This window comes from Pleuronectes platessa, chromosome 2 (genome assembly GCF_947347685.1).
Source record: "Pleuronectes platessa chromosome 2, fPlePla1.1, whole genome shotgun sequence".
Lineage (NCBI taxonomy): Eukaryota > Metazoa > Chordata > Actinopteri > Pleuronectiformes > Pleuronectidae > Pleuronectes > Pleuronectes platessa.
In genome coordinates this window covers 23,211,704-23,233,421 of record NC_070627.1, presented here as the reverse complement: position 1 = coordinate 23,233,421, position 21,718 = coordinate 23,211,704, and the positions used below count along the sequence as shown (strand labels likewise).

General features: G+C 38.8%; 3 protein-coding genes across 3 annotated transcripts; all 3 read right to left on the bottom strand.

The window, feature by feature from the left end:
* Positions 1-1,591: 1,591 nt before the first annotated feature.
* Positions 1,592-5,900, bottom strand: LOC128452511 (blue-sensitive opsin). The gene is made up of 5 exons (XM_053435533.1): positions 5,522-5,900; positions 4,785-4,953; positions 3,427-3,592; positions 2,675-2,914; positions 1,592-1,696 (listed from the first exon to the last, which is right to left on the bottom strand). Exons 1-5 carry the CDS (start codon positions 5,898-5,900, stop codon positions 1,592-1,594), a joined length of 1,059 nt encoding a protein of 352 aa, XP_053291508.1.
* A 3,138-nt stretch (positions 5,901-9,038) lies between these two features.
* LOC128451949 (blue-sensitive opsin-like) lies at positions 9,039-11,098 on the bottom strand. Its single transcript, XM_053435488.1, has 5 exons — positions 10,720-11,098; positions 10,441-10,609; positions 10,197-10,362; positions 9,748-9,987; positions 9,039-9,140 (listed from the first exon to the last, which is right to left on the bottom strand). Exons 1-5 carry the CDS (start codon positions 11,096-11,098, stop codon positions 9,039-9,041), a joined length of 1,056 nt encoding a protein of 351 aa, XP_053291463.1.
* Positions 11,099-12,577: 1,479 nt separating this feature from the next.
* On the bottom strand, positions 12,578-14,525 carry LOC128454572 (blue-sensitive opsin). The gene is made up of 5 exons (XM_053437995.1): positions 13,874-14,525; positions 13,608-13,776; positions 13,349-13,514; positions 13,023-13,262; positions 12,578-12,811 (listed from the first exon to the last, which is right to left on the bottom strand). The coding sequence occupies exons 1-5, from the start codon at positions 14,250-14,252 to the stop codon at positions 12,704-12,706; spliced, it is 1,062 nt and encodes a 353-aa protein (XP_053293970.1). The 5' UTR covers positions 14,253-14,525; the 3' UTR covers positions 12,578-12,703.
* Positions 14,526-21,718: the final 7,193 nt, after the last annotated feature.

Below are 21,718 nucleotides of genomic sequence, written 5' to 3'. Positions count from 1 at the left end.
ACGCCAGACGGACAGGAGCTTCATCTTTACTTCCTGATTATTTGCCCTCCTCAATTGTTTTGGTTGTAACCCAAATAGTAAAATGATACATCGCACAGACAAGTCCCTCATTACTTTCACTATCAATATATCACAGTAAGTAGCTTAATAATAACTCAGCAGGTTTCCAAACAAACATTTTAGTCATAATATTCACACTGCACATATTATATTATATTTTCACTATATATATATTCTGGTACTTTAGTGATGGTCATGGTTTAAAATTATATTTTAAACTTTCAGTATTTTCATCGGCACAATAGCTCTTATCAGAGACAGAATGAGCTGTCATGTTCTCGAAACAACACTTACAACGCGGCTCAACGCAAACCAATCACGTGACCACGTGATGGTTACCGGTTCAAATCCCACTCTAGCCAGGGTTTTCTATGTCTTCTCTATATGTCTGTGTGGGTTTTCTCCAATTACATCGGCTTCCTTCCACATGGAGATTTGGGTTACATTAATTAGACACTGTAAATTGACTGTAGGTGTGAATGTGATTGGTTGTTTGTCTCTGTATGTTGGCCCTGTGACGGACTGGGGACCAGGGTTTACCCAGCCTCTAGCCCAATGTCAGCTGGAATGGGCTCCAGATTTCCCTTGGACCCTCAACAGGATAAGCATGATAGATAATGGATGGACTGCATTCAGAGATAATCAGTTATAACTTATGAAGAAAGGGGCCATCCCTCCGTTTCAAAGGTAACCATTAACTATGATTAATGATGATTCATTAATGTGGTACGTCCCAGTCTGTCCTCTAGTATATTATCGCATGGGATATGTCCTCCTAAATTCAGAGTTTGATCAGGAACTACTCATTTAATTAATTATCAAGTTGTCACTGACTCTTTACCTTTCATTTTCCTCATTGGCATTCACATAATTTCCAAATGTTAGCCATCACTTTCTTTCAGTGAGTAAAATCATGCATGGAATTGGTATGTTTGTATTCTTTCATGAGTCTGATCTATATAACATACATTGTGTTTCTGTACTTTCTTCAGCTAATGGGCACATAAGCAAAGAGAAGCATGTGAGATGATTTAAACATTAAATTTACTGGTATATTTATTCTATTTGTGCACTCAATCTTTTCTACATTATACTCATCTCACAAATATCTGAGTATCTGGCGATCTGATCCAAGCAGAGATTATAGCCCTAAGGCTGTACCTCCACTGTTAATTAGGTCAATCTTTGATTTTTACATGCACATGTGAATCTGACATTTGAGCACATGTTTTAACGCTCATTTACAAACATTCGCACAAGCATTCAAATGTTACATGGGTAATAACTACAATGGGTTTCCAGTGACCTGAGACACAATGCAAGACTAAAAATGTTAAATTTGTCTTGTGTGCCCCTGCAGTGAATATCGTAAAAAAAGACCACACTTCATCACTGGCATAATGTTTTAATTTACATATATTTTTCTTTGCAAACAACTCTTTATCTCAAGGAATAACATAATTCCATTTGTCATATAACAGTTGTCATTTCAGTGCTATTTACACTCTAGTGTAAATATATAATATACAATCTAAGCAGGTGCAACTTTAGAGACTTCAGTAACCGATTGACTTGTCGATGACTCCTCGTCATCACCTTCACTCATCCCCACCATCTTCCTTATGCATGAGCGGAACTGGAAAACAAAATGAAACAACAACATGTGATGCTAAGGTAAATATCTGTTTCTTTACTGTGTGTAGTTTAAATACAGTGTGGTATATCTTTTCTCTGAGGATGGCGCAAGCTTTCTGTATGTTTTCACAGCCACCTTTAGAGGGCGCCAGAGGCCTTCTAGGTGATTATTCAAGTCTGCCATTACTACTTCTGATTTACTTTAATGACCAAAAAAGGTCCAAACACAAACAAAACATATTCAATTATAATTATTATAATTATAATAAATACACAAGTTGTGTGATATAAAGGATTTTCACAACATGCACATTCCAAGAAAACAAGAATGAAATATTAATTTGGTCATGTAATTAATACTGATTAGTGTTCCAGATTATTAATTCCTACTTTCTACATGAATGACAGTGTTTTTTATATGGGTGTTCGAAACTGACATTTTTGCCTTATTGTAAGTAATAGGGGATCAGATATTTATAGATCTTTGCAATATGCGGGTGTTATAATCTGAGGTTTGGGGCAGCTACCCCTCTATTGTCTATTTGTCTCTTCAAGGTAGACATTTTTATTTGTTGGGTATTTTTAAAATCCCCCAAATTTGTTGGCATGATGGAGTCAAAAGTGTCACCATAATGTTAAACCTACTTTGGTAAGTGTGGCCATTTTCAGCTATTCTCCGATTAATAAATCGGAGAAGAGATAGAGGTAGCACTCCATTCTCCCACAGAGAGTAGGGGAAGTCAATCGTTTGATTTGATTTGACATGATATGATATTAAGTTATCTTGCCTGCCTCAAATTACTTTGATGTTTTATTTTTGTTTCATGTGACTTCTGAGGGGCTTGCCAGATTTTTCATTAATTCCAAATAGTTCAATCTCATCCTTTGCAAGATTTTTTTTTTTTTAAATGACATCAAGGTCTGTGAGGAAGTCCTGAGCAGCTTTGAAATTGGAGTGAATACTTGACAATGCACTCACCTGTTTATTGAGGAGGATGTAAATAACAGGGTTGTAGACTGTGGAGGCTTTAGAGAGACAGGAGGGTATGGTGGCCAGTCTCAGGTCGAACGGTTGCCCTCGGTTGTTTATAATCCAGAGAGCAAAGGAAGCATAGGGCATCCAGCACACCAGGAAGCCAATCACCATGAGAACCACCATCCTGGTCACCTCCCTCTCCGCCTTTTGGGTGGAGGCAGACTCCACTTGAGCCTTTGCTACCTGGTGAGGAAGAAGAATAGAATACACTGCTCTGTGTGGGAATACACATTCACATTCAGATCTATAAATTTAGGTCACTGTAAGGCTGCATTGAATAATGTAAACAAATATATATTTTTAAGTATACTGAATACATAACAATTGTTGATTATGGAGGGGAAGCAGTACAGTAAGGCAGGAAGTATGATTTGAAAATGCAAACATGAATGACTCTGAGTTATTCAGGTTTATGTTTGCTGATGAGCTGTTAATGCTGAAAGCTGGAATATTGTAGCATTTTACAATATTTTGGATGAAAATTTTAAATGGGGACAGGACTCGATATTTATTCCCTTTTTTTAATAATTTTCGGGCAGGATTTATTAACATTTGTCATTAAAGTTAACTTGTTTACTGTGTCCTTTTCCTTACTTGCAAATACTGATATTTTTATTCTTTTATAAAAAAAAAATTCTGAAATGATTTTTTTAAAGAGATAGACAGCAATAGATTGGTGGAGACATGTTCCCCACCGATTTCAGCGTGAAGAGCAGCTGTGAGTAGCAGAAAACGATGGTGAAGAAGGGGACAGAGAAGCAGAAGCAGAAGAGGAACATCACATAGGACTCGTTGTTGAACTTGTTGTCAGTTGTGTACCAGTCTGGTCCACAGGAGCACTGCATACCCTCAGGGATGTACCTGGAGACAAAGACAATTAGTCACTCTGTCTGTGTCTGGACTATAGGACAATAAAGCTATAATACATTTCAGACAGGACTTCCAGAGGATATCAGGGGAATCGGGTCAGGACTTCCTATTACAAATGGGCAACGCAGCACGAGATTCTCCGCTCAGACACTTTCACAACATTAACGAATGGTCCAGAGTGTTCAGGTGAGGGCAGGCAGAGGCAGGACGTGACATTAAAATTCCACTTGCAGAGATCACGTGATTTTGTTTATAGCACATAAACACTGGTGTTGACCCTTATCACGAAAAAGCTCTCGGGACATCTTGGTCGGTTTTCATCTACGGTTATGACACCACTTAGAATAATTGGACTATGGGCAGAAAGTTACGGATATCGGACTGGAAGGTCGCTGGTTCGATTCCTCGCGGTGACAATACAACATACCTGCCAGGACAACACCTGGATCTGTTCCAAAGTCTAAAGAGCACTCTCCCTACCCCCACTGTTTAAGTGCCCCTGAGCAAGGCACCTTACTCCCCCAACATCTGCTCCCCGGTCGCTGTGCATGGCTGCCCACTGCTCTGTGTGTCCTGTGATGTTCACCAGACGGGACAAAAGCAGAAGACAAATTTCCCTACTCTGCATGTCGTGTTTGGGATCAATACATGCATTGTATCGTATCGGATATTTTATTTCATTTTTTTTTTTTCAATTTGTTAGGAAAGTCAACACCTCTTGCTTGCAATAAATCCTGTAAATGGATCCCCTGCTATTTTCTGACATCGGGTCCTCCAGACTTTGTGAGGGGGGCTGGGTAAAGTCTGCAAATGTCCAGAGGATCTCCAGAGATTATTGCATGTTTGGATGCAGTTTATGTTACGGCAGAATTTTAAAACTAGAATGGCAATCAATATAGCATATACCTCCAGATGGTGTAGTTCTTATGTAGAAATAATTAGATAGAAATAACCATAATTATTTCTTTGTCATAAAACACAGTTAAAGAAAGTTAGAAAAAAAGATCCTGCATCTGCACCAATGGGTACCCGCCAGACACAGGCCCTCTCCTTCCACCAAGTTTGGGGGAAATCAGTATTTTTTGTGTAATCCTGCTGTCAAATAAACCAAAAAACAGACAACAAACCCCTTGGCGGAGTTAAAAGTGTATACAACTGTTGCAAACTGATCTCGAATACTGACCTACTCCATCCAACCAGAGGAGGAATCGCAGCGCTCAAAGCAAAGACCCACGTTAGAGCACAGCAAGCTATGGCATGGTTGGGTTTGAAGGAAAAGTTTCCTAGTGGCTTGCAGACAACCATCCATCTTTCAAAGGCTATCACAGCCAGAGACCACAGGCTGACCATACCTGGAACCATACAAATAAAAGAATGACACTGTTTGTATTTTCCTTACTAATCAATGACTTACAACACTGTATATTTGTAATAGAGATAATGACAAGATAAAGCTGTGGTTTAAATATCAGATCTAGCTTAACTATGAAATATATATGAAACATACATTTTTTGTATTGACTCCCATAGCCAAGAGATTCGAAATTAGCAAAATATCTGAAAAGATATATGCAGCCGATGATGTGCTTTTAGGTTTTGTAACTTTAGTGGATGATCTAATGTGTAATGAGCAACAATGTTTTTAGACGTCTGCCTGCAGATCTCATGTCGCATTTGGCTTTTAACCACAAGATTGTACATTAACTGCATCTTTGTTGACGAGACAATAGCAAATCGAAATTAAGTGCATTAAGAGCTGTTCTCTCCTACCTTTTTTTAACTTTAAAATAGAAAATCGGCAGCATGAAACCCCGATACTAATTGTTAGCACAAATAAACAGAGATTAAGGTAATATAATTCCAGAATATTTTTACATCTCTGATAGGGCTGTATATAACCGAAGTTCTTATGCTCCTTACCACCAACAGTCGCTGTAAATCCTTCAATCTTGCACCCAAGTGGACCAAGAATCATGTATCTGAAGGCAAAGCAGTAGAAGCAGGTGAAAGAGCCCACGGAGGAGACAAGGAGGTTTGCAACCGACAGGTTCACCAGGATGTAGTTCAGATGAGACCGGAGCTTCTTGTATTGGATGGTGCACGCAATGGTCAGTGTGTTGATGGCTGTGCCAGCCACAAACAGGAGAAACATAAAAGCTGACATGAAATAAAAGAGTCCTTTGCTTCCTAGGTGATCCTGGGGAACCAGGTAGGGGCTGAGGGACGTGATGTTGTCGGTGTCCAGAGGGACCGGGATCCAAAAATCATCTGGAAACTCCACAACGCGATTTCCCCTCATTTTTCCTCTGGATGTTTGTCAAATGAAAATTCAAGCTTTGTTCAAAAAGATGTAAAAAATTATAGTGCTGCTCAAAGATGACTAATACATTCCTTATAATGCAAGTAGTGGTAAGAGATTTAATGTTTTTAGTTTCTTGTAATGGAGGTTTGTCTCTCTGGTGGAGTTTGCCTCTGATGGCTACATTTATAGGAACTTTAAATATTACTCAGGCTCAACTAAATTGGCTCAAGGCAGGATTTAAAGCTTTGGTGAACAGCTCATCCACAAACCTCAGATTCTGATCATGAACACAAAGATTACGCACTCACGTAACAACGCCTATGGGCTAACTTACAGGTAAGTATCCCGAAACCAGAGGTTGCAGTGATCATCAGATTACATCCCAAAAAAGAAATAACCGCTGTCAAATAAGCAGATTGGGTGATGAACTGCAGGTATACAGATGAGCTGGGGCCGGAAATCAGGAGCCCATCCGGACATTGATACGCACACACAACAGACGGACACATGATGCACACATAGCCACACACACAAGACTAAAGATAGTACGGGGATAAACAACAAGGTTGCACAGCAGGGAAACACAAGGAAGACAGGGACACAATAACGTGATAAGCAAACACCTTAAAGAAATAGTTCAGCCAAAAGACACTCATTATCTATTCACTGTGTCGATGGAGGGTTGGGTGTAGTGTTTTAGTCCACAAAAGGAGTCTCAGGTGTAAACAGCGTTGCAGCCAAATACAATACAATTGTAGTAAATGGTGACTGATCTTCAAACGTGAAAAAAAAAAAAAGCAGGAGAAGCATTAAATGCCTTCATACTTCTCCTGTGGTGTCCTGGTGTCTGTAAGCCCTGAGCAGTATTGAAGCATTTTATTCATATAATTTATATTCACACAAAATTGTTGGTATCCTTCCATTAAAAAAGAAAAAAACACAATGGTCACTGTAATAACTTGAAACTGACTAAAGTAATAATAATAAATGTTACTTACTGAAAATTAACTAATGAACTCAGACATTGCTTTTGAATTGTGGTTCAACAGAATCATTTAAAAAAAAAAAACTAATGAAAATGGCCTGGACAAAGATGATGGTACCCCTAGGAAAGATTGAAAATGATTTGACCATAGGGACATGTTAAACTAAGTTGTGTCCTCTAATTAGCATCGCAGGTGTCTTCAAACTTGTTATCAGTTAGTCTGCCTATTCAAAGGGGGAAAAGTAGTCACTGTGCTGTTTGGAATAATGATGTGTACCACACTGAACACGGACCACAGAAAGCTAAGGAGAGGGTTGAATCAGGAGATTATAATTTTTTTTATAGACAAGCATGTTAAAGGTCAAGGCTATAAGACCATCTCCAAGCAGCTTGATGTTCATGTGATGTTCATTGCACATATTATTCAGAAGTTAAAGGTCCACGGGACTGTAGCCAACCACCCTGGAGTGGCCGCATGAGGATAATTGATGACAAAATAAGTGATAATACGAATGGTAACCAAAGAGTCCAGAAAAACTTCCAAAGTGATTAGAGGTTAACTCCAAGGTCAAGGTCCATCAGTGTCAGACCGCACCATCCGCCGCTCGTTGAGCCAGAGTAGACTTCATGGAAGACGACCGAGGAGGACACCACTGTTGAAAGCAAATCATAAAAAAATATGACAAAATGCATATTGACAAGCCTTAAAGCTGTCCTTTAGACAGATGAGACTAAACTGGAGCTTTTTGGCAAGTCACATCAGCATTATGTTCACAGTAGCAAAAATGAAGCGCACAAAGAAAAGAACACTGTACCTACTGTGAAACATGGAGGAGGCTCGGTCATGTTCTGGGGATGCTTTGCTGCATCTGGCACAGGGTGTCTTGAATATGTGCAGGGTACAATGAAATCTCAAGACTATCAAGGCATTCTGGAGCGAAATTTGCTGCCCAGTGTCAGAAAGCTTGGGCTCAGTCGCAGGTAATGGGTCCTCCAACAGGATAATGGGTCCTCCAACAGGATAATGACCCTAAACACACATCTAAAAATCACCCAAGAATGGCTAAGAGCAAAACAATAAACTATTCTGAAGTGGCCTTCTATGAGCCCTGATCTAAATCCTATTGAACATCTTTGGAAGGAGCTGAAACATGCAGTTTGGAAAAGACACCCTTCAAACCTGAGACAGCTGGAGCAGTTTGCTCACGAGGAATGGGCCAGAATACCTGTTGACAGGTGCAGAAGTCTCATTGAGAGTTACAGAAATCGCTTGATTGCAGTGATTGCCTCAAAAGGTTGTGCAACAAAATATTAAGTTCAGGGAACCATCATTTTTGTCCAGGCCATTTTCATTAGTTCTGTTTTTTTAAATAAATCTGTTGAAGCACTATTCAAAAGCAATGTCTGATTTTCATTAGATAATTTTCAGTTAAATTTTTATTTATTATTACTTTTGTCAGTTTCAAGTTATTTCAGTGACCATTCTGGGTGTTTCTTTCTTTAACAGAAGGGTACCAACAATTTTGTCCATGTGTGTATATAGATATATATATATATATATCTATATACATATAGTTATTTTTTCTGTTATTTAATTTACATTTAAAGTATCTGTCACCATTTACTTCAATTGTACTGGATTTGGCTGCAGCACTGTTTACCCCTGAGACTCCTTTTGTGGACTATAACACTTCACCCAACCCTCCACAGGCATAGTGGTGAGAAGATAGTGAGTGAATTTTCATTTTTGTGTGAACTATCCCTTTAATTCTATATAGGTGGAAGGATGTTAGAATTGAAATAACCCTTTTAAGTGATCAAAAGACTTCCTTACGGTGATATTGTTGCACTATTAATGTCTCAATAATGATTTACTTTCACAAAAAAATCAATGAGCCTCTTGTGTTTTAATTAATATGTGCTTTGAAACACTTTGTCACCCGAAAGATGTTTCCTACAAAAAATAATACACAAATGCCATTAATATGTTACCATTCTTTGTATATTTTACTTTGCAGATTAGTTACAATTTGTTACATAAATCATAACATTGCTCACACATTTTTCATGACAAAACATACATATCCGTTGTTATTTACAATTGACAAATGATCAGTGGCAGGCAAATAAGTCTTCCCGGTGAGAAGTTTTTAAGCAGGCCCAACTTTGGAGACTTCAGTAACTGACTGTGTTGTTGATGATTCCTCCTCATCTCCTCCCATCCCCAGCATCGTCATCATGCATGAACGAAACTGAAAGGAAAAAACACATCACTGAGCTACAGTGCTTTTGTGGAGCTGTCAATCCTAACAACAAAAAGCCCCTGGAAAGTCAGACATATTTATCCTTATCATCGTACATGAACCTAACGCAGAGGAGAAAGCTCAAATTAATCAACTCAAAAAGAATGTTACAATCTTTGCATCTTCCAACTAGGGAGTATTTACTTTAACAATTTAAAATCAGACAATCCAACTGTGACATCAGAATCCTTATTTTACAGATAACAGTTTTGATTACCATCAAACGTTAAAGGTTGGGCAGATACATGACTGCTATAACATGCTTTCATGTGGAGTAAAAGTATTGAAGTGTTTTCATTCATTCATTTCATCAAGCTGCAAGTCTGCTTATCAAGTAGTTTGACGAATTATAGTTTGTTAAATGGTAATAGGGAAATACTTGTAAATGTTGCTCCACCTAACTTCTAGGGCTAAATAATATTTTCTGGATGTATGTCTGATAGAAAGGGAGCAATTTAAGGTGATCTATAATAAAATGCTGCACCCAACACTTCCCTGCATGTAAAACATGCATCCCTTTTTCAAATGAGGCGTCCTTCACAACATTTTTACAGACCTGTTTATTGAACAGGACGTAGATGACAGGGTTATAGACTGCAGAGGCCTTCGAAAAGCAGGAGGGTATGGTGGCCAGTCTCAGGTCGAACGATTGCCCTCGGTTGTTCACCACCCAAAGGGCAAAGCTAGTGTAGGGCAACCAGCACACCAGGAAGCCCATCACCATGAGAACCACCATCCTGGTCACCTCCCTCTCTGCCTTCTGGGTGGAGACAGACTCCGCTTGAGCCTTCGCTGCCTGGTGAGGAAAAAGTTGTACAGGAGAACATTCGTAAGCTATTGGCTTTGATAGGATATAAGATGCATTCAGGTGTTCACCTTGCTCTGTCATGAGAATACTTTTTAGAAAAAAAAATTAACTAACTAAAGTAACTGTATTTTAACTTGTAACTTGTGTGCGTGTTTGTGTGTGTCTGTTTGTGTGTGCGCAATTTCTTTTTGCATCACCATTTTCAGTGTGATGAGCAGCTGTGAGTAGCAGAAGATGATGGTGGTAAAGGGAACAGCAAAGCAGAAGCAGAAAAGGAACATCACGTAGGATTCATTGTTGTATTTGTTGTTTGTGGTGTACCAGTCTGGTCCACAGGAGCACTGCAGACCCTCTGGGATGTACCTTGAAAGATTAGCACAAGGCCGTTGAGCAAACATCACAGTTTACATGTTGTAAGATGAATCCATTGACATTGGTTACCTGCTCCATCCAAACAGAGGAGGAAGTGAGGCAATAAGTGCAAACACCCAGGTGAATACGCAGCAAGCTATAGCATGGTCAGGCTTGAAAATAAAGTTACCAAGTGGCTTGCAGATAACCAGCCATCTTTCAAAAGCTATCACAGCCAGAGACCACAAGCTGACCATACCTGCAATGACAAAGACAAGCAATTTAAGCCCCTTTTTCAAATCACCTCGAGTTAATCCAGTGATGACAAGCCAGGCTGAAATTGAAATTGAGCATTTTTTTAAGTCTTACCTCCGAGTGTTGCCATAAAACCTTCAATCTTGCATGCTAGCGCTCCAAAAATGAAATATCTGGTTGAAAAGGAGCAGCAGGCAGTGAAGGAGCCCACACAGGATACAAGAAGGTTCGCCACAGCCAAATTCACCAGGATGTAGTTAAGGTGGGACCGCAGCTTTTTGTATTTGACGGTGCATGCAATGGTCAGGGTGTTGATGCTGGTGCCCACCACAAATACGAAAAACATAAATCCTGCCATTGTGTAGAAGACGCCCGGGCTCCCCAAGTGATCCTGGGGAACAAGGAAAGGGCTGAGTGCTGTGATGTTGTTGGTGTCCAGAGGGACGGGTATCCAGAAGTCCTCTGGCAGCTCCTCACCACGATTTGACTTCATTTTGCTCTTTTTGTGTGATTACAGATCGAAGCACTTTTTAAATTCTGTGCTTTCGCATATATGTGTAAAGACGGATAAAGGAACGTTTGAAGGAGGAGACAGGAATGCTACAATGTGTCCGTCTGGAACATCTCTAGGGTCTAACTCTAGTGGAGCACTTTTATAATGGTTACTGAGAAGCCCCTTATCCCAATTAAAGAGCAACTTAACTCTCTAATTGATTGATTGGTTGATTAATTAAGTGGGGTTTGCATTCAAGTCATTTAGTGGTTTCCCGTCCTGATTGTACCACACGCAGCTTTGGTTTCACAGCATTTGTGTGGACGGTTGAGGACAGAGTCTGCCCCTCTTACATGTCAGGTGCTGTATGTTGTAATGTCACAGTAAGTGTTACTCTCATTGGAGAACCGAGAAAACAGTTAGGAGGTTTGTGCTAATGGTTTGAAAGAATTTGTTCAGGCTTATCTAACTATTATTTGAGCCATTTAAAATAGATAAACAAGACAATGCAAATACAATTATATACATTATGAATATGTGTGTGGAAAGTTACACACCTCCTGCGGTTGAGAACATCAACATACTTGACTGATAGTAAGAAGTTCAAGGTTAAGTTCTTGTCAGAAACATTACCTATACGTATCTGAATTACGTAGCACACAAACAAACATGAATGTACTTGCCAAAATGTGTACCCCATGCACCTGTGTAAATGCATGACCACTTCTACCTCCTCATCAAAACCTTGTTAAACAGGTTAATCCCACTTACTTTAAGAAGATCACTGCAGTTCTTTGCCTGCTCATCTGGTATCTATTGACCTTTTGTCTGATAATCGCTTTTGCTGTAGCCTTCTGTAATCCACTCTGCCGGATTAACTCAAGCTTTGGGTTACCTTTTTGTCCCTTTTCCTGAGCTAACAAGGTGTGCAAGATGTTGGAAATGCAGTGTAAAAGGACAGGCTGCTCTATTTAACGCTTTATCCAAAAAGAATAACAATGTTGACAATAACTAAATCATTAGTATATTAGATGAGGCAGGTTATTTCAGAGACAGTAGGAGGAATTTCCATCCATCCATCCATATTATTGCTCTTATCTGAGTTGGAGTCACAGTGGCAACCGCCTAAGAGGGGTCTCTCTGACCTCCCTATCCCCAGCAAGGCTTTCCACCTCCTCGTCTTCATCACAAGAAAAGGGAGTTCAAGACCTCACAGACAGAGGCCTCCTCAAGAGGAACCCATTTCACACTTATTGTGCATTGGGTTTGTTAGGTATGTCCACCTGCTCTTCCCTACTCTCAAGGAACAAATACATTTCTTTGTTTTGAATTGACCAAGGTTAATATAAACAAAACAATCAAATAAAGAGTCAGTATTACCGCGGTATTGCTAATCCTTGATCCAAACATTTTTATTTTTTTTATATTTGCTGTGTAAAAGATATGTTAATTATTCACTACAGCCCTCTATTGCACTTAATGTAATTTATCGCACAAAACATCATCATGTTTACATATTTACATTACACAAATTGTCAGTCGCCAGTGCAGAGGTGTTTTGAAAATAAAAAGAAAACACAGTGGAAAACGTTGTGGAGGTTCAGTCTAAGCAGGCCCAACTTTGGAGACTTCGGTGACTGAGGTCGATGATGTTGAAGATTCGTCATCATCACCTCCACCCATTCCCACCATCTTCATCATGCATGAACGGAACTGGAAGACATGAAAGTAAACCTGATTTAGGGACACATTTTCAAAACAAGATAGATTACTTAGCCCCCTGTTTACATGAGCTGTTTACACCAAAGTTGATTGTGTTGTATGTATGTTGCTATAAAAAATACTTTTTCATTTAGATTGTGCATAGTCTTTTTGTGAGCCATAACTGTAGTTGGTTTTCAGTCTGATCGTACATGCAACAGACCTGTTTGTTGAGTAAAACATAGATGATAGGGTTGTAGACCGCAGAGGATTTGGAGAAGACAGCTGGCATAGTAGCAAACCTCAGGTCGAATGTTTGCCCACGATGGTTCACGACCCACAGAGCAAAAGAGGCGTAGGGCAACCAGCACACCAAGAAGCCCATCACCATGACCACCACCATCCTGGTGACCTCCTTCTCTGCCTTCTGGGTGGAGGCAGACTCCGCTTGAGCCTTTGCGGCCTTTTGATGGAGAGAAGTGTGTTTAGTCTCATCAGAGCATCAGTCAAATTAAAGTTATTATCTGCTCAGTTTTTTTTTTGCATCACCATTTTCATTGTGATGAGCAGCTGTGAGTAGCAGAAGATGATGGTGGCGAGGGGAACAGCAAAGCAGAAGCAGAAAAGGAACATCACGTAGGATTCATTGTTGAATTTGTTGTTTGTGGTGTACCAGTCCGGTCCACAGGAGCACTGCAGACCCTCCGGGATGTATCTGGAAAGATAGTCACAGTGAACTGAATGAGGCCTATGTTCTGGCTTTACAGTACAATTCATGTTAGTGGGAGGGTGTGTGTGAAAAACTGACCTGCTCCATCCAAACAGAGGTGGAGCTGAGGCAATAAGTCCAAACACCCAGGTGAATACGCAGCAAGCTATAGCATGGTCAGGCTTGAAAATAAAGTTACCTAATGGCTTGCAGATGACAAGCCATCTTTCAAAAGCTATCACAGCCAGAGACCACAAGCTGACCATACCTGCAATTATATAAAGAAAATATGAAAAAACATTTTAGCTCTTTAAAAAGTTAAGTTTCATAATATTACTGTATGTGTACATTAAAGTTCATCTTACCACCAAGTGTCACCAGGAAACCTTCAATCTTGCATCCAAGCGCTCCAAAAATGAAGTATCTGGCTGAAAATGCGCAGAAGCCAACAAGGGAGCCCACACAGGACACGAGAAGGTTCCCCAGAGCCAAGTTCAGCAGGATGTAGTTGAGGTGGGACCGGAGCTTCTTGTATTTCACCGTGCACAGGATGGTGAGTGTATTGATGCTAGTGCCCACAACAAATACAAAAAACATGAATACGGCCATGGCGTAGAAGGTGGATGAGCTTGCTAGATGGTCCTGGGGGACGAGGAAGGGGCTGAGAGTCGTGATGTTGTTCGTATCCAAAGGGACGGGGATCCAGAAATCCTCTGGAAGCTCCATGGGTCGACCGTGCTTCATTTTCCCCCCAGGGGCAAACAAGAAAAATCAAAATTTGCCTTTCATGTGATGGTGGACTTCAGTGACTCTTGCTGGTGCACTTGGATGTGGCAGTCCATAACAGAAAAAAGGGGGTAAATATATGGTGCTCTCCCACTGAACCTTTGATTAATTGAATTAAGAATAATAGATTTAACAAAATGAAGACATTAAACCATTAGTCGTAACTGGTTTTAATGATGACTTATCTGTGTTGACTAATTGAAGTAATTTGTCATTCAAGTTGACCAACCTAAGGAATAACATTAATAAGAATAAAAACCAAAAAATAAGTGTAACATCCCTTTACTTATTGACCATAATTGACCATAAGTAATGGGATGTTACACTTATTTTTGGGGTTTTATTCTTATTAATGTTATTCCATAGGTCTGTCAACTTGAATGACACATGACTTGAATTAGTCAACACAGATCAGCCATCAACATGAACTTGGATATACATTGATCAGCCATGAGGACCAGTCAGTGGTAAAACCATCTTTACCCCTCAGCCGTATTTTAATAGTGTTTTTAACTAAAAGTACCCATTTCGGTTGAGTTTGGAGTCTTAATGCCCTGGTTCAATTGGATCCAGTCTGTAAAGAAGGATGTTGTTTTGGAATCAGCTAATCCAGTCATCAGAGCTATTATAACTGCTAATCACATCCAGTCTGTCACTGGGTAATCTACTTTGGTATTAGAATGGATGATCTGTACCTCCGTCAATGTATCAGGATCAAGAAAGGATCAGGAAGGATTACCCCATGTGCAGCGTGGATCTCAGCACAGAGCAGAACCTTCCATTTTCAAAATCAAAAGATCTCGAGAAAGACAGTTAGTGACAAATGTTTATAAGTATGTGAAGATTCTTTTATTAGCCTACATCTGCTAAAACAATAAAAGTTAAATACTTAGATGTACGTATGGCCTCATAAGTCGGTGCCACCTGTTTGAAAGGATGTGAGGGGTGGCAGTTTCTCCTATAATGTGTGCTAATAACACTTGTTTGATTGTTGGCTTCTGCTGCGCGACCCGACGGCCAGTCTGTCTGTCCCAAATATCTAAATCAGATGGACCTCTAACCTGCTGCTGAACAATGCAACAGACGTACAGGAGATTTGCACTCTAATTAAAAAGACTCTAATTCTGCTCTGTTAAAAGATATAGGACCAATGTTAACAGGTAGACTTTCATCCATTATGAAATCTCCTTGAGGTGAGTGTCTTGGTTTGTAATTTGTTAAAGGCTGGCTAACTCTTCAGAAAAGCTGTAAGGCAACAATTTCATGTAGCTTTAGCATTAAATATAATGAATCCTTTTCTTATTTATTTTTTCAGGATCAAATATAGTGGGCGGTTTTTGTTCAGCAGGTGGAGAAGGGCAGTGGTTGTATCCCTGGCTCCTCCAGTCCACATGTCAGTTCATGATGTTTGATGATTGATAAGACTAGAAAAGTGGGCCGTAAAAAGCAACCCCATCAAAATAATAAATTCCGGGGGAAAGTGTTGTGGTATATTTAGCTAAATAGATCCCTTTAACATAGGTATAAACAAGAATCACATTTTTAAGCATGCGGCCCTCGTTTTTAGATTCTCAGAAATTCCTCCATGTATTTCTCGTTAGTCATTCCCCTAGGGAATGATCTCTGACCTATTAATGGATGAGTATAGAACATGGGACCTCATCATTAGAGACGAGGCATGTCTATGAATACACCATTTCATTTACATTACATACCTAAACACATGCAGTCATGTCCTGCTAAACCACAGGATTTGGGACGTTGTTTTGCCTTGGGATAGTAGAAAAGTGCAATATAAATACAGACTATTTACATTTTACCATGTATGCTTCAATCCTGTACTGCGGCAAAAAATCTCATACCAAACCAAATATAAACCAAAAATAAAGTGTTTTACAAACTAAATTATCAACTGTGTTATTGGAAAACTGTTGGGACAACAGTTTTCTTTTTAGTGCAAAGAGCTCAGACATGATGATTAAAAGGAAATTTTTACAAACTTTGAGAATTAAAGGTTTCAAGTCAATTGAAAAGACTGTGAAACATGTTATGAAACAATAAATGAAGTAAGTTGTTGCTGATGAATGGGCCTGGGTAAAATCTTTAACTAGCCTGTATGATCTTTGTATTACTGCCTGCTCCTGTTGAATGTAAGAGGAAACTCTCAGCAGATTAAAGAGGCTTTACATGTGACGCCATTTGAACTAGCTTGAGGATTCAAGGGACACAAGCAAATAGGATAATTGGCATTAAGAATAAGACGCAATGAAAACAGTGGTCTCACAGGAGCATTAGGATGAGACTTTCTTTCCTTCATCATAAACACTGTTATTGACAGTGTTGTGCAAGTTCACACCTCTCGTGAACTAGTTCAAAGCTCAGTTCATACAAGCAAACATGAATAGTTCACGTTCATAGTTCAGCATTTTAATTCTGAAATAATTCATAGTTCAGTTAATTTCATAGTCTAAAGGTGGAACGTGAGAATGAAAGATCTAACTTATTTTTTAAAGAAAACTGTATCCATCACTACCCCTTGCCTTAAACTGTACTTCATATGTATCCATTTGTAAAATAAATGTTTTTTTTTAAATTATTTAAATTATTGCTAATTTCATGCTGGCCTGATACGATGATGATTTAACAATATAACGTGACGTTCCCCCACGTGCACGTTCAACAGATGAAAACTGATTCGTAAAGTTCACTGTTCGCGGAAAATATGCTCAACATACACAACACTGCACAGGGAGCCACTGCAGAGGGGCTGAAGAGCAGTTCGTTAATCTAAATAATCTAAAGATATGATGTTTTATCTAACATAGAAACAGTCTTTGAGAGAAGGGCTTACAAACTAATATGCTCTGAGACCTATGGTGGGTAGAAATCCGCATCACCTCCCAAAAGCCTCAACCTCCCGCTGCCATAATCCTTGATCCATGTCACTTGTGGGGCTTTGCATCATTAAATCTCTTTAGGATCTCAGAGTTCAGTTCTCCAGCAGCTTCGTAAGACTCTTATCGTATGTAGACAATTACAGGCAGCTCAGAAAAGTATGGAGGCTCAAGTTGTTTGTCTGAGCAGCACTGACCTGTTTCACCTGCTGCTTTGCTCACGCACACACACGCATGAACATGTTACACTGTGATAATGAAAAGGAATGACTGTATGTCTGTAAAGAAAAATTCTAGTGACTGTATGAGTACGAGGCTGATGAGCTGCTTTAAGGCCAATACTGATTCAAATCACCTATCAGGAGTCATGTGGAAATGGTAGAAAATTAAAAGTGGGGGGATTTGTCAAACATTGTCAGTCACAATGACACAAATAACCTATTGACTGCGTTTTGCTAGTTTTTCTAATTAGCTTAATGATGTGACTGATCAGTCTCCGGTTTCTTTTCCACAATTTCTGGAATTGCAGGACAACCACACATACCACTTACTTTTGTTCATGCTTCTCTTGCTTCTTCCTTCAACTTTGAGCAATTTTATAAAAAAAGTTTAGATTGATTGACTGATTGGTTGACAAATCAACCAATGTGGCACTACCTATTTTTTTCCATGTCACTGGGACTGAGTGATGACTATTTACATACAGACTTAATAACTGGATAGGTACAAAGTTTGGCTCCAATCTCCCACCTGCAAGAATGAAAAATAAGTAAAAACACAGAAACTAAAGAAAGCTTGAAAAATTATTAATTGCGTTGTAATTTATGTAGCAAATGCATATTTTATTGAAGTGATGGACTAATTAATGACTGACCAAACATACTAAATATTGTTTTTGTCTTCTCTCTTGATCCTTTAATTTCCTGTCTTCTAATTACTGCTCAAGTTGATCATCAAGATGCTGGAAGACATTCGACCAGTTGGGTGAAATGAGAGACCAAAGCATTAGCTCACTGCAGGATCAGAGGAAAGAAGTTAAAAAAAAAAAGAAATGTCAAAAAAGGACTACATTGCATGGAACCATATTTCACAATGTTTGTACCAATCTATAGGAAAGTTTATACCAGCAAAACAATCTCAAACTTTGAAATTATTTGCAAAAAACTCAGTAGCATGACAGAATCATTTAGTTAGGCCCTTAACTGGGTGAGGGCATTAGTGCTTTACACACGCTCGTGTTTTCCTTTCTTTTTGCTTTCTTCCACATGTTTTGTATATTCAATACCATAGATAGATATCGATATAGATCTAGATATAGATACAGATACAGATACAGATACGGATATGGATATGGATATGGAAATGGATATAGATATAGATGTAGATATAGTCTGTCTCAGATGACCTCAGGGGTCTGGATGCTTCATAGCATAACAATTAATCATAGATTTAGTCCATGTATGTTCTTGTTAATGAGGACTCAGCGTTTGCATGAGCTGCAGTTTATTTTTTTACTGAGACTTGTGAGGACACCGTTACAATTGTCCAGCCTGCTTAAAAAATAGTCTTGTTCAGACAGAAATCTTTTGATTGCTATATACAAAGCAGGTGATACTAGGTAAAGTGAATTGATGTGACATTATATTCACAGTGACCAGTGACAATTAAATATTTTAGAAATGACCATAAGAAAAGTACAGATAAAATAGTTTGCAATTTGAAATGAATATATTAAAAAAGACAAATGTATGAACATACAATTTATGCTGATGTGAGGAGTTAGGGCGTTGTGGAGACTTAATAAAATTGATGAAATGTAAGCACTGTCTGGTTTTAAGTTCAATCAACACATAAATGAAGTGATCGTGGTTAAGTGGTAGTAGTAGTATAAACCAACTTGTTGTGTGATTTGACAACAACAACCTGTCCCTGAATGTCAACACGACGAAGGAGATCACTATTGACTCCGAGAGGAACAAAGGGTACAAACTTAAAATCCATGGCAACACTGAGGAATCAGTGCGATCTACCGAGTTCCTGGGGGTGCACATCACGGATGATCTGACATAGACTACAAACACCATTTCCCTTGTCAAGAGGGCACAGCCGCATCTTCACTTCCTGCAACAACCCAGAAGAGCAAATCTCCCTCCTGTCATCCCAGCTTTCTACAGAAGAACTATATCGAGGAGCCTGACCAGCAGCCTCTCATTCGGGTGTGGCAGCTGAGAAAATAATCAGAAGCCCACCTCCCATCTATACAAGATCCACACCGGACACACTGCTTTGGCAGAGCCATCAAGACATAGAGACTCAACCCAGCCGACTCATGGACTGTTAAACCTCCTCTCTGGCTAATGCTAGCACAGCATGCGGTGCAATACTGCCAGACTCACCAAGAGCTTTTTCCCACTGGCCATAAGATTAAGCAATTCCCTTTAACAATAGTAATATACTGGCCTGATCACTGTTGAACTGCTGAACACACACACAAAGGCACACATATATATATTCAGCTCCCGTAAACTCATATCTTCTAAATTGCAGCTATATTTTTTAAAATAATTCAATGTTTCACCACTCAAGCAATTGATATTCACCAGTGACATTTTTTGTTGCAAGTTGACATCACTGTTACAAGTTTAAATCTACTGTTACAAGTAAAAAAAATGTTGTTACAAGTTGACATTACTGTTACAAGTTGACATTACTGTTACAAGTTTACATTAATGTTACAGTTATATATTTACTGTTACAAGTTGACATTACTGTTAGAAGTTCACATTACTGTTACAAGTTAAATCTACTGTTACAAGTTTACATTACAGTTTTACTGTTACTCAACAGTAAATTGGAGTTATTATTGTGCAATAATCCAACCACTGTGAGATGACGTGCAATTTTTCAGACATGAAATTTTTTATTTTGTATGGTCAAGTTTGTTTTTAGGTCTTGTCAATTAGGTCAATTTATGTTGTGTTAAGTTACTTGCCTTTATATCTGCACATGGAGCAGGAAAAAAGGCAATTTGGTTTCTTCTGTGCACTTCTTGTTGTATGATATAAAGTTCACTTTGACTTTGACCTTGACTTAAAGTTGTAGTAGTAGTGGTAGTAGTAGTATTAGTAGTGGTAGTAGTAGTAGTACTACTACTATGCCGTCGCAGAAGCAACATTTCTTGACCCAGATAAAAAAAGCCCACATAATTATACATCCTATGTGAGAGTGCTGTATGATTCTCTCATCACAGTGGTGAGATCAAGGTGATGTGGTTAGGAAAGGACATGACAATTTTCTTTTACAACAGTATTACTATACTATACTATATCAACCACAAATGAACATCAATAAAGTTTACGTTTCTTTCAGCTTTATTTCACATATATAAGTAGGATAAATTCCACAGTTATCTTACTGGTGCATGCAGTGGTCTCACATACAACACCCGTGTGGGAGTGCAGGGACTACAAGTTCGACTGTGATTCCTTTACTCTGTAAATTGCACCCTAGATCATTAGTGACATAAATACATGATTCAACCATAACCACCTGCTCTTTGTTGTATTTGTTCAGAACTTGCTCCATGTGAGTTGCAGAGAAAATTCTATTCAAAACAACACAAGGCTGCTACCCTATGGACTAACAAGGGATTGCAACAAAGCACAACTTACTTTTCCAAACTAAAGTAAGCGTTTTCCAGACTTATATTAAGTCTCTTTTTGCCCTCCTAAAAGTCAGATTTCAAGTAAAGTTACTCTGAATAACACAGACAAATGTCAACATTTCATAATTCTAGTCAAAACAAATCAATTACAACAGACGTTCATACTGTAAAAACTTTAAAGCATATTGCAAACTCAAAACAAACCTCTTTCGACTATACCTTGAATAAAATTTTGAAACTAACAGCACTTAAATGGCACTTACTTATAGCGCTTTGTAGTTTCTTTCTTTCTTGATTCTTGTTGTTCTGGGTTTGTACCCTTGGGTTGAAAGCACTTATTGTAAGTCGCTTTGGATAAAAGCATCAGCTAAATGAAATAAAATGCATATTTAAAAACAAACCCATGATCTCTGTTTTGATTAAATTAAATTACTTGATTGGATCCACCCCACACCTTTTCATCCAAGAGAAGAATTCTGTAACAGCAGTACAGGAGTATTGTAAGGTGTTTTTATATACAGTCTATGGTTTCAATACACTAGCATCACAGACTATGTTGGCATTAGTAGAAACTTTATTTGCATCTGGTTTCTGTCAGCGTCAAGTGCATCGGTACAAAATCCTCAGGATCCTCACGCACCCAAATATTGACACACATTCCCAGGCGGAATTGCTATGTATTGTATATGTATTGTTTGGAAAGTAACATAATTTAACAAATATTTTTACATATTTTGATCATGTTCTTAACTTTCCTGTAGTTAAATTAGGTTATACGTTCAGCCTCTTACCTGTATTCAAAATCCATTGTAATGTAATATCTAGAGATCGAAAAAAAATAGCTGCAGGATTACAAAGCATGCACA

Bases quoted from the DNA above. Each gene is read 5' to 3' on its own strand.
- LOC128452511 (XM_053435533.1), bottom strand. From the start codon at position 5,900: ATGAGGGGAAATCGCGTTGTGGAGTTTCCAGATGATTTTTGGATCCCG. The intron at 4,954-5,521 runs GTAAGGAGCATA...GTATGGTTCCAG, and splicing joins ATTTACAGCGACTGTTGGTG to GTATGGTCAGCCTGTGGTCT. The intron at 1,697-2,674 runs GTGAGTGCATTG...TTTGTTTTCCAG, and splicing joins ACATCCTCCTCAATAAACAG to TTCCGCTCATGCATAAGGAA.
- LOC128451949 (XM_053435488.1), bottom strand. From the start codon at position 11,098: ATGAAGTCAAATCGTGGTGAGGAGCTGCCAGAGGACTTCTGGATACCC. The intron at 10,363-10,440 runs GTAACCAATGTC...TAATCTTTCAAG, and splicing joins CCTCTGTTTGGATGGAGCAG to GTACATCCCAGAGGGTCTGC. The intron at 9,141-9,747 runs GTCTGTAAAAAT...TTTTCCTTTCAG, and splicing joins ACGTCCTGTTCAATAAACAG to TTTCGTTCATGCATGATGAC.
- LOC128454572 (XM_053437995.1), bottom strand. From the start codon at position 14,252: ATGAAGCACGGTCGACCCATGGAGCTTCCAGAGGATTTCTGGATCCCC. The intron at 13,515-13,607 runs GTCAGTTTTTCA...CTATCTTTCCAG, and splicing joins CCTCTGTTTGGATGGAGCAG to ATACATCCCGGAGGGTCTGC. The intron at 12,812-13,022 runs GTCTGTTGCATG...CATGTCTTCCAG, and splicing joins ATGTTTTACTCAACAAACAG to TTCCGTTCATGCATGATGAA.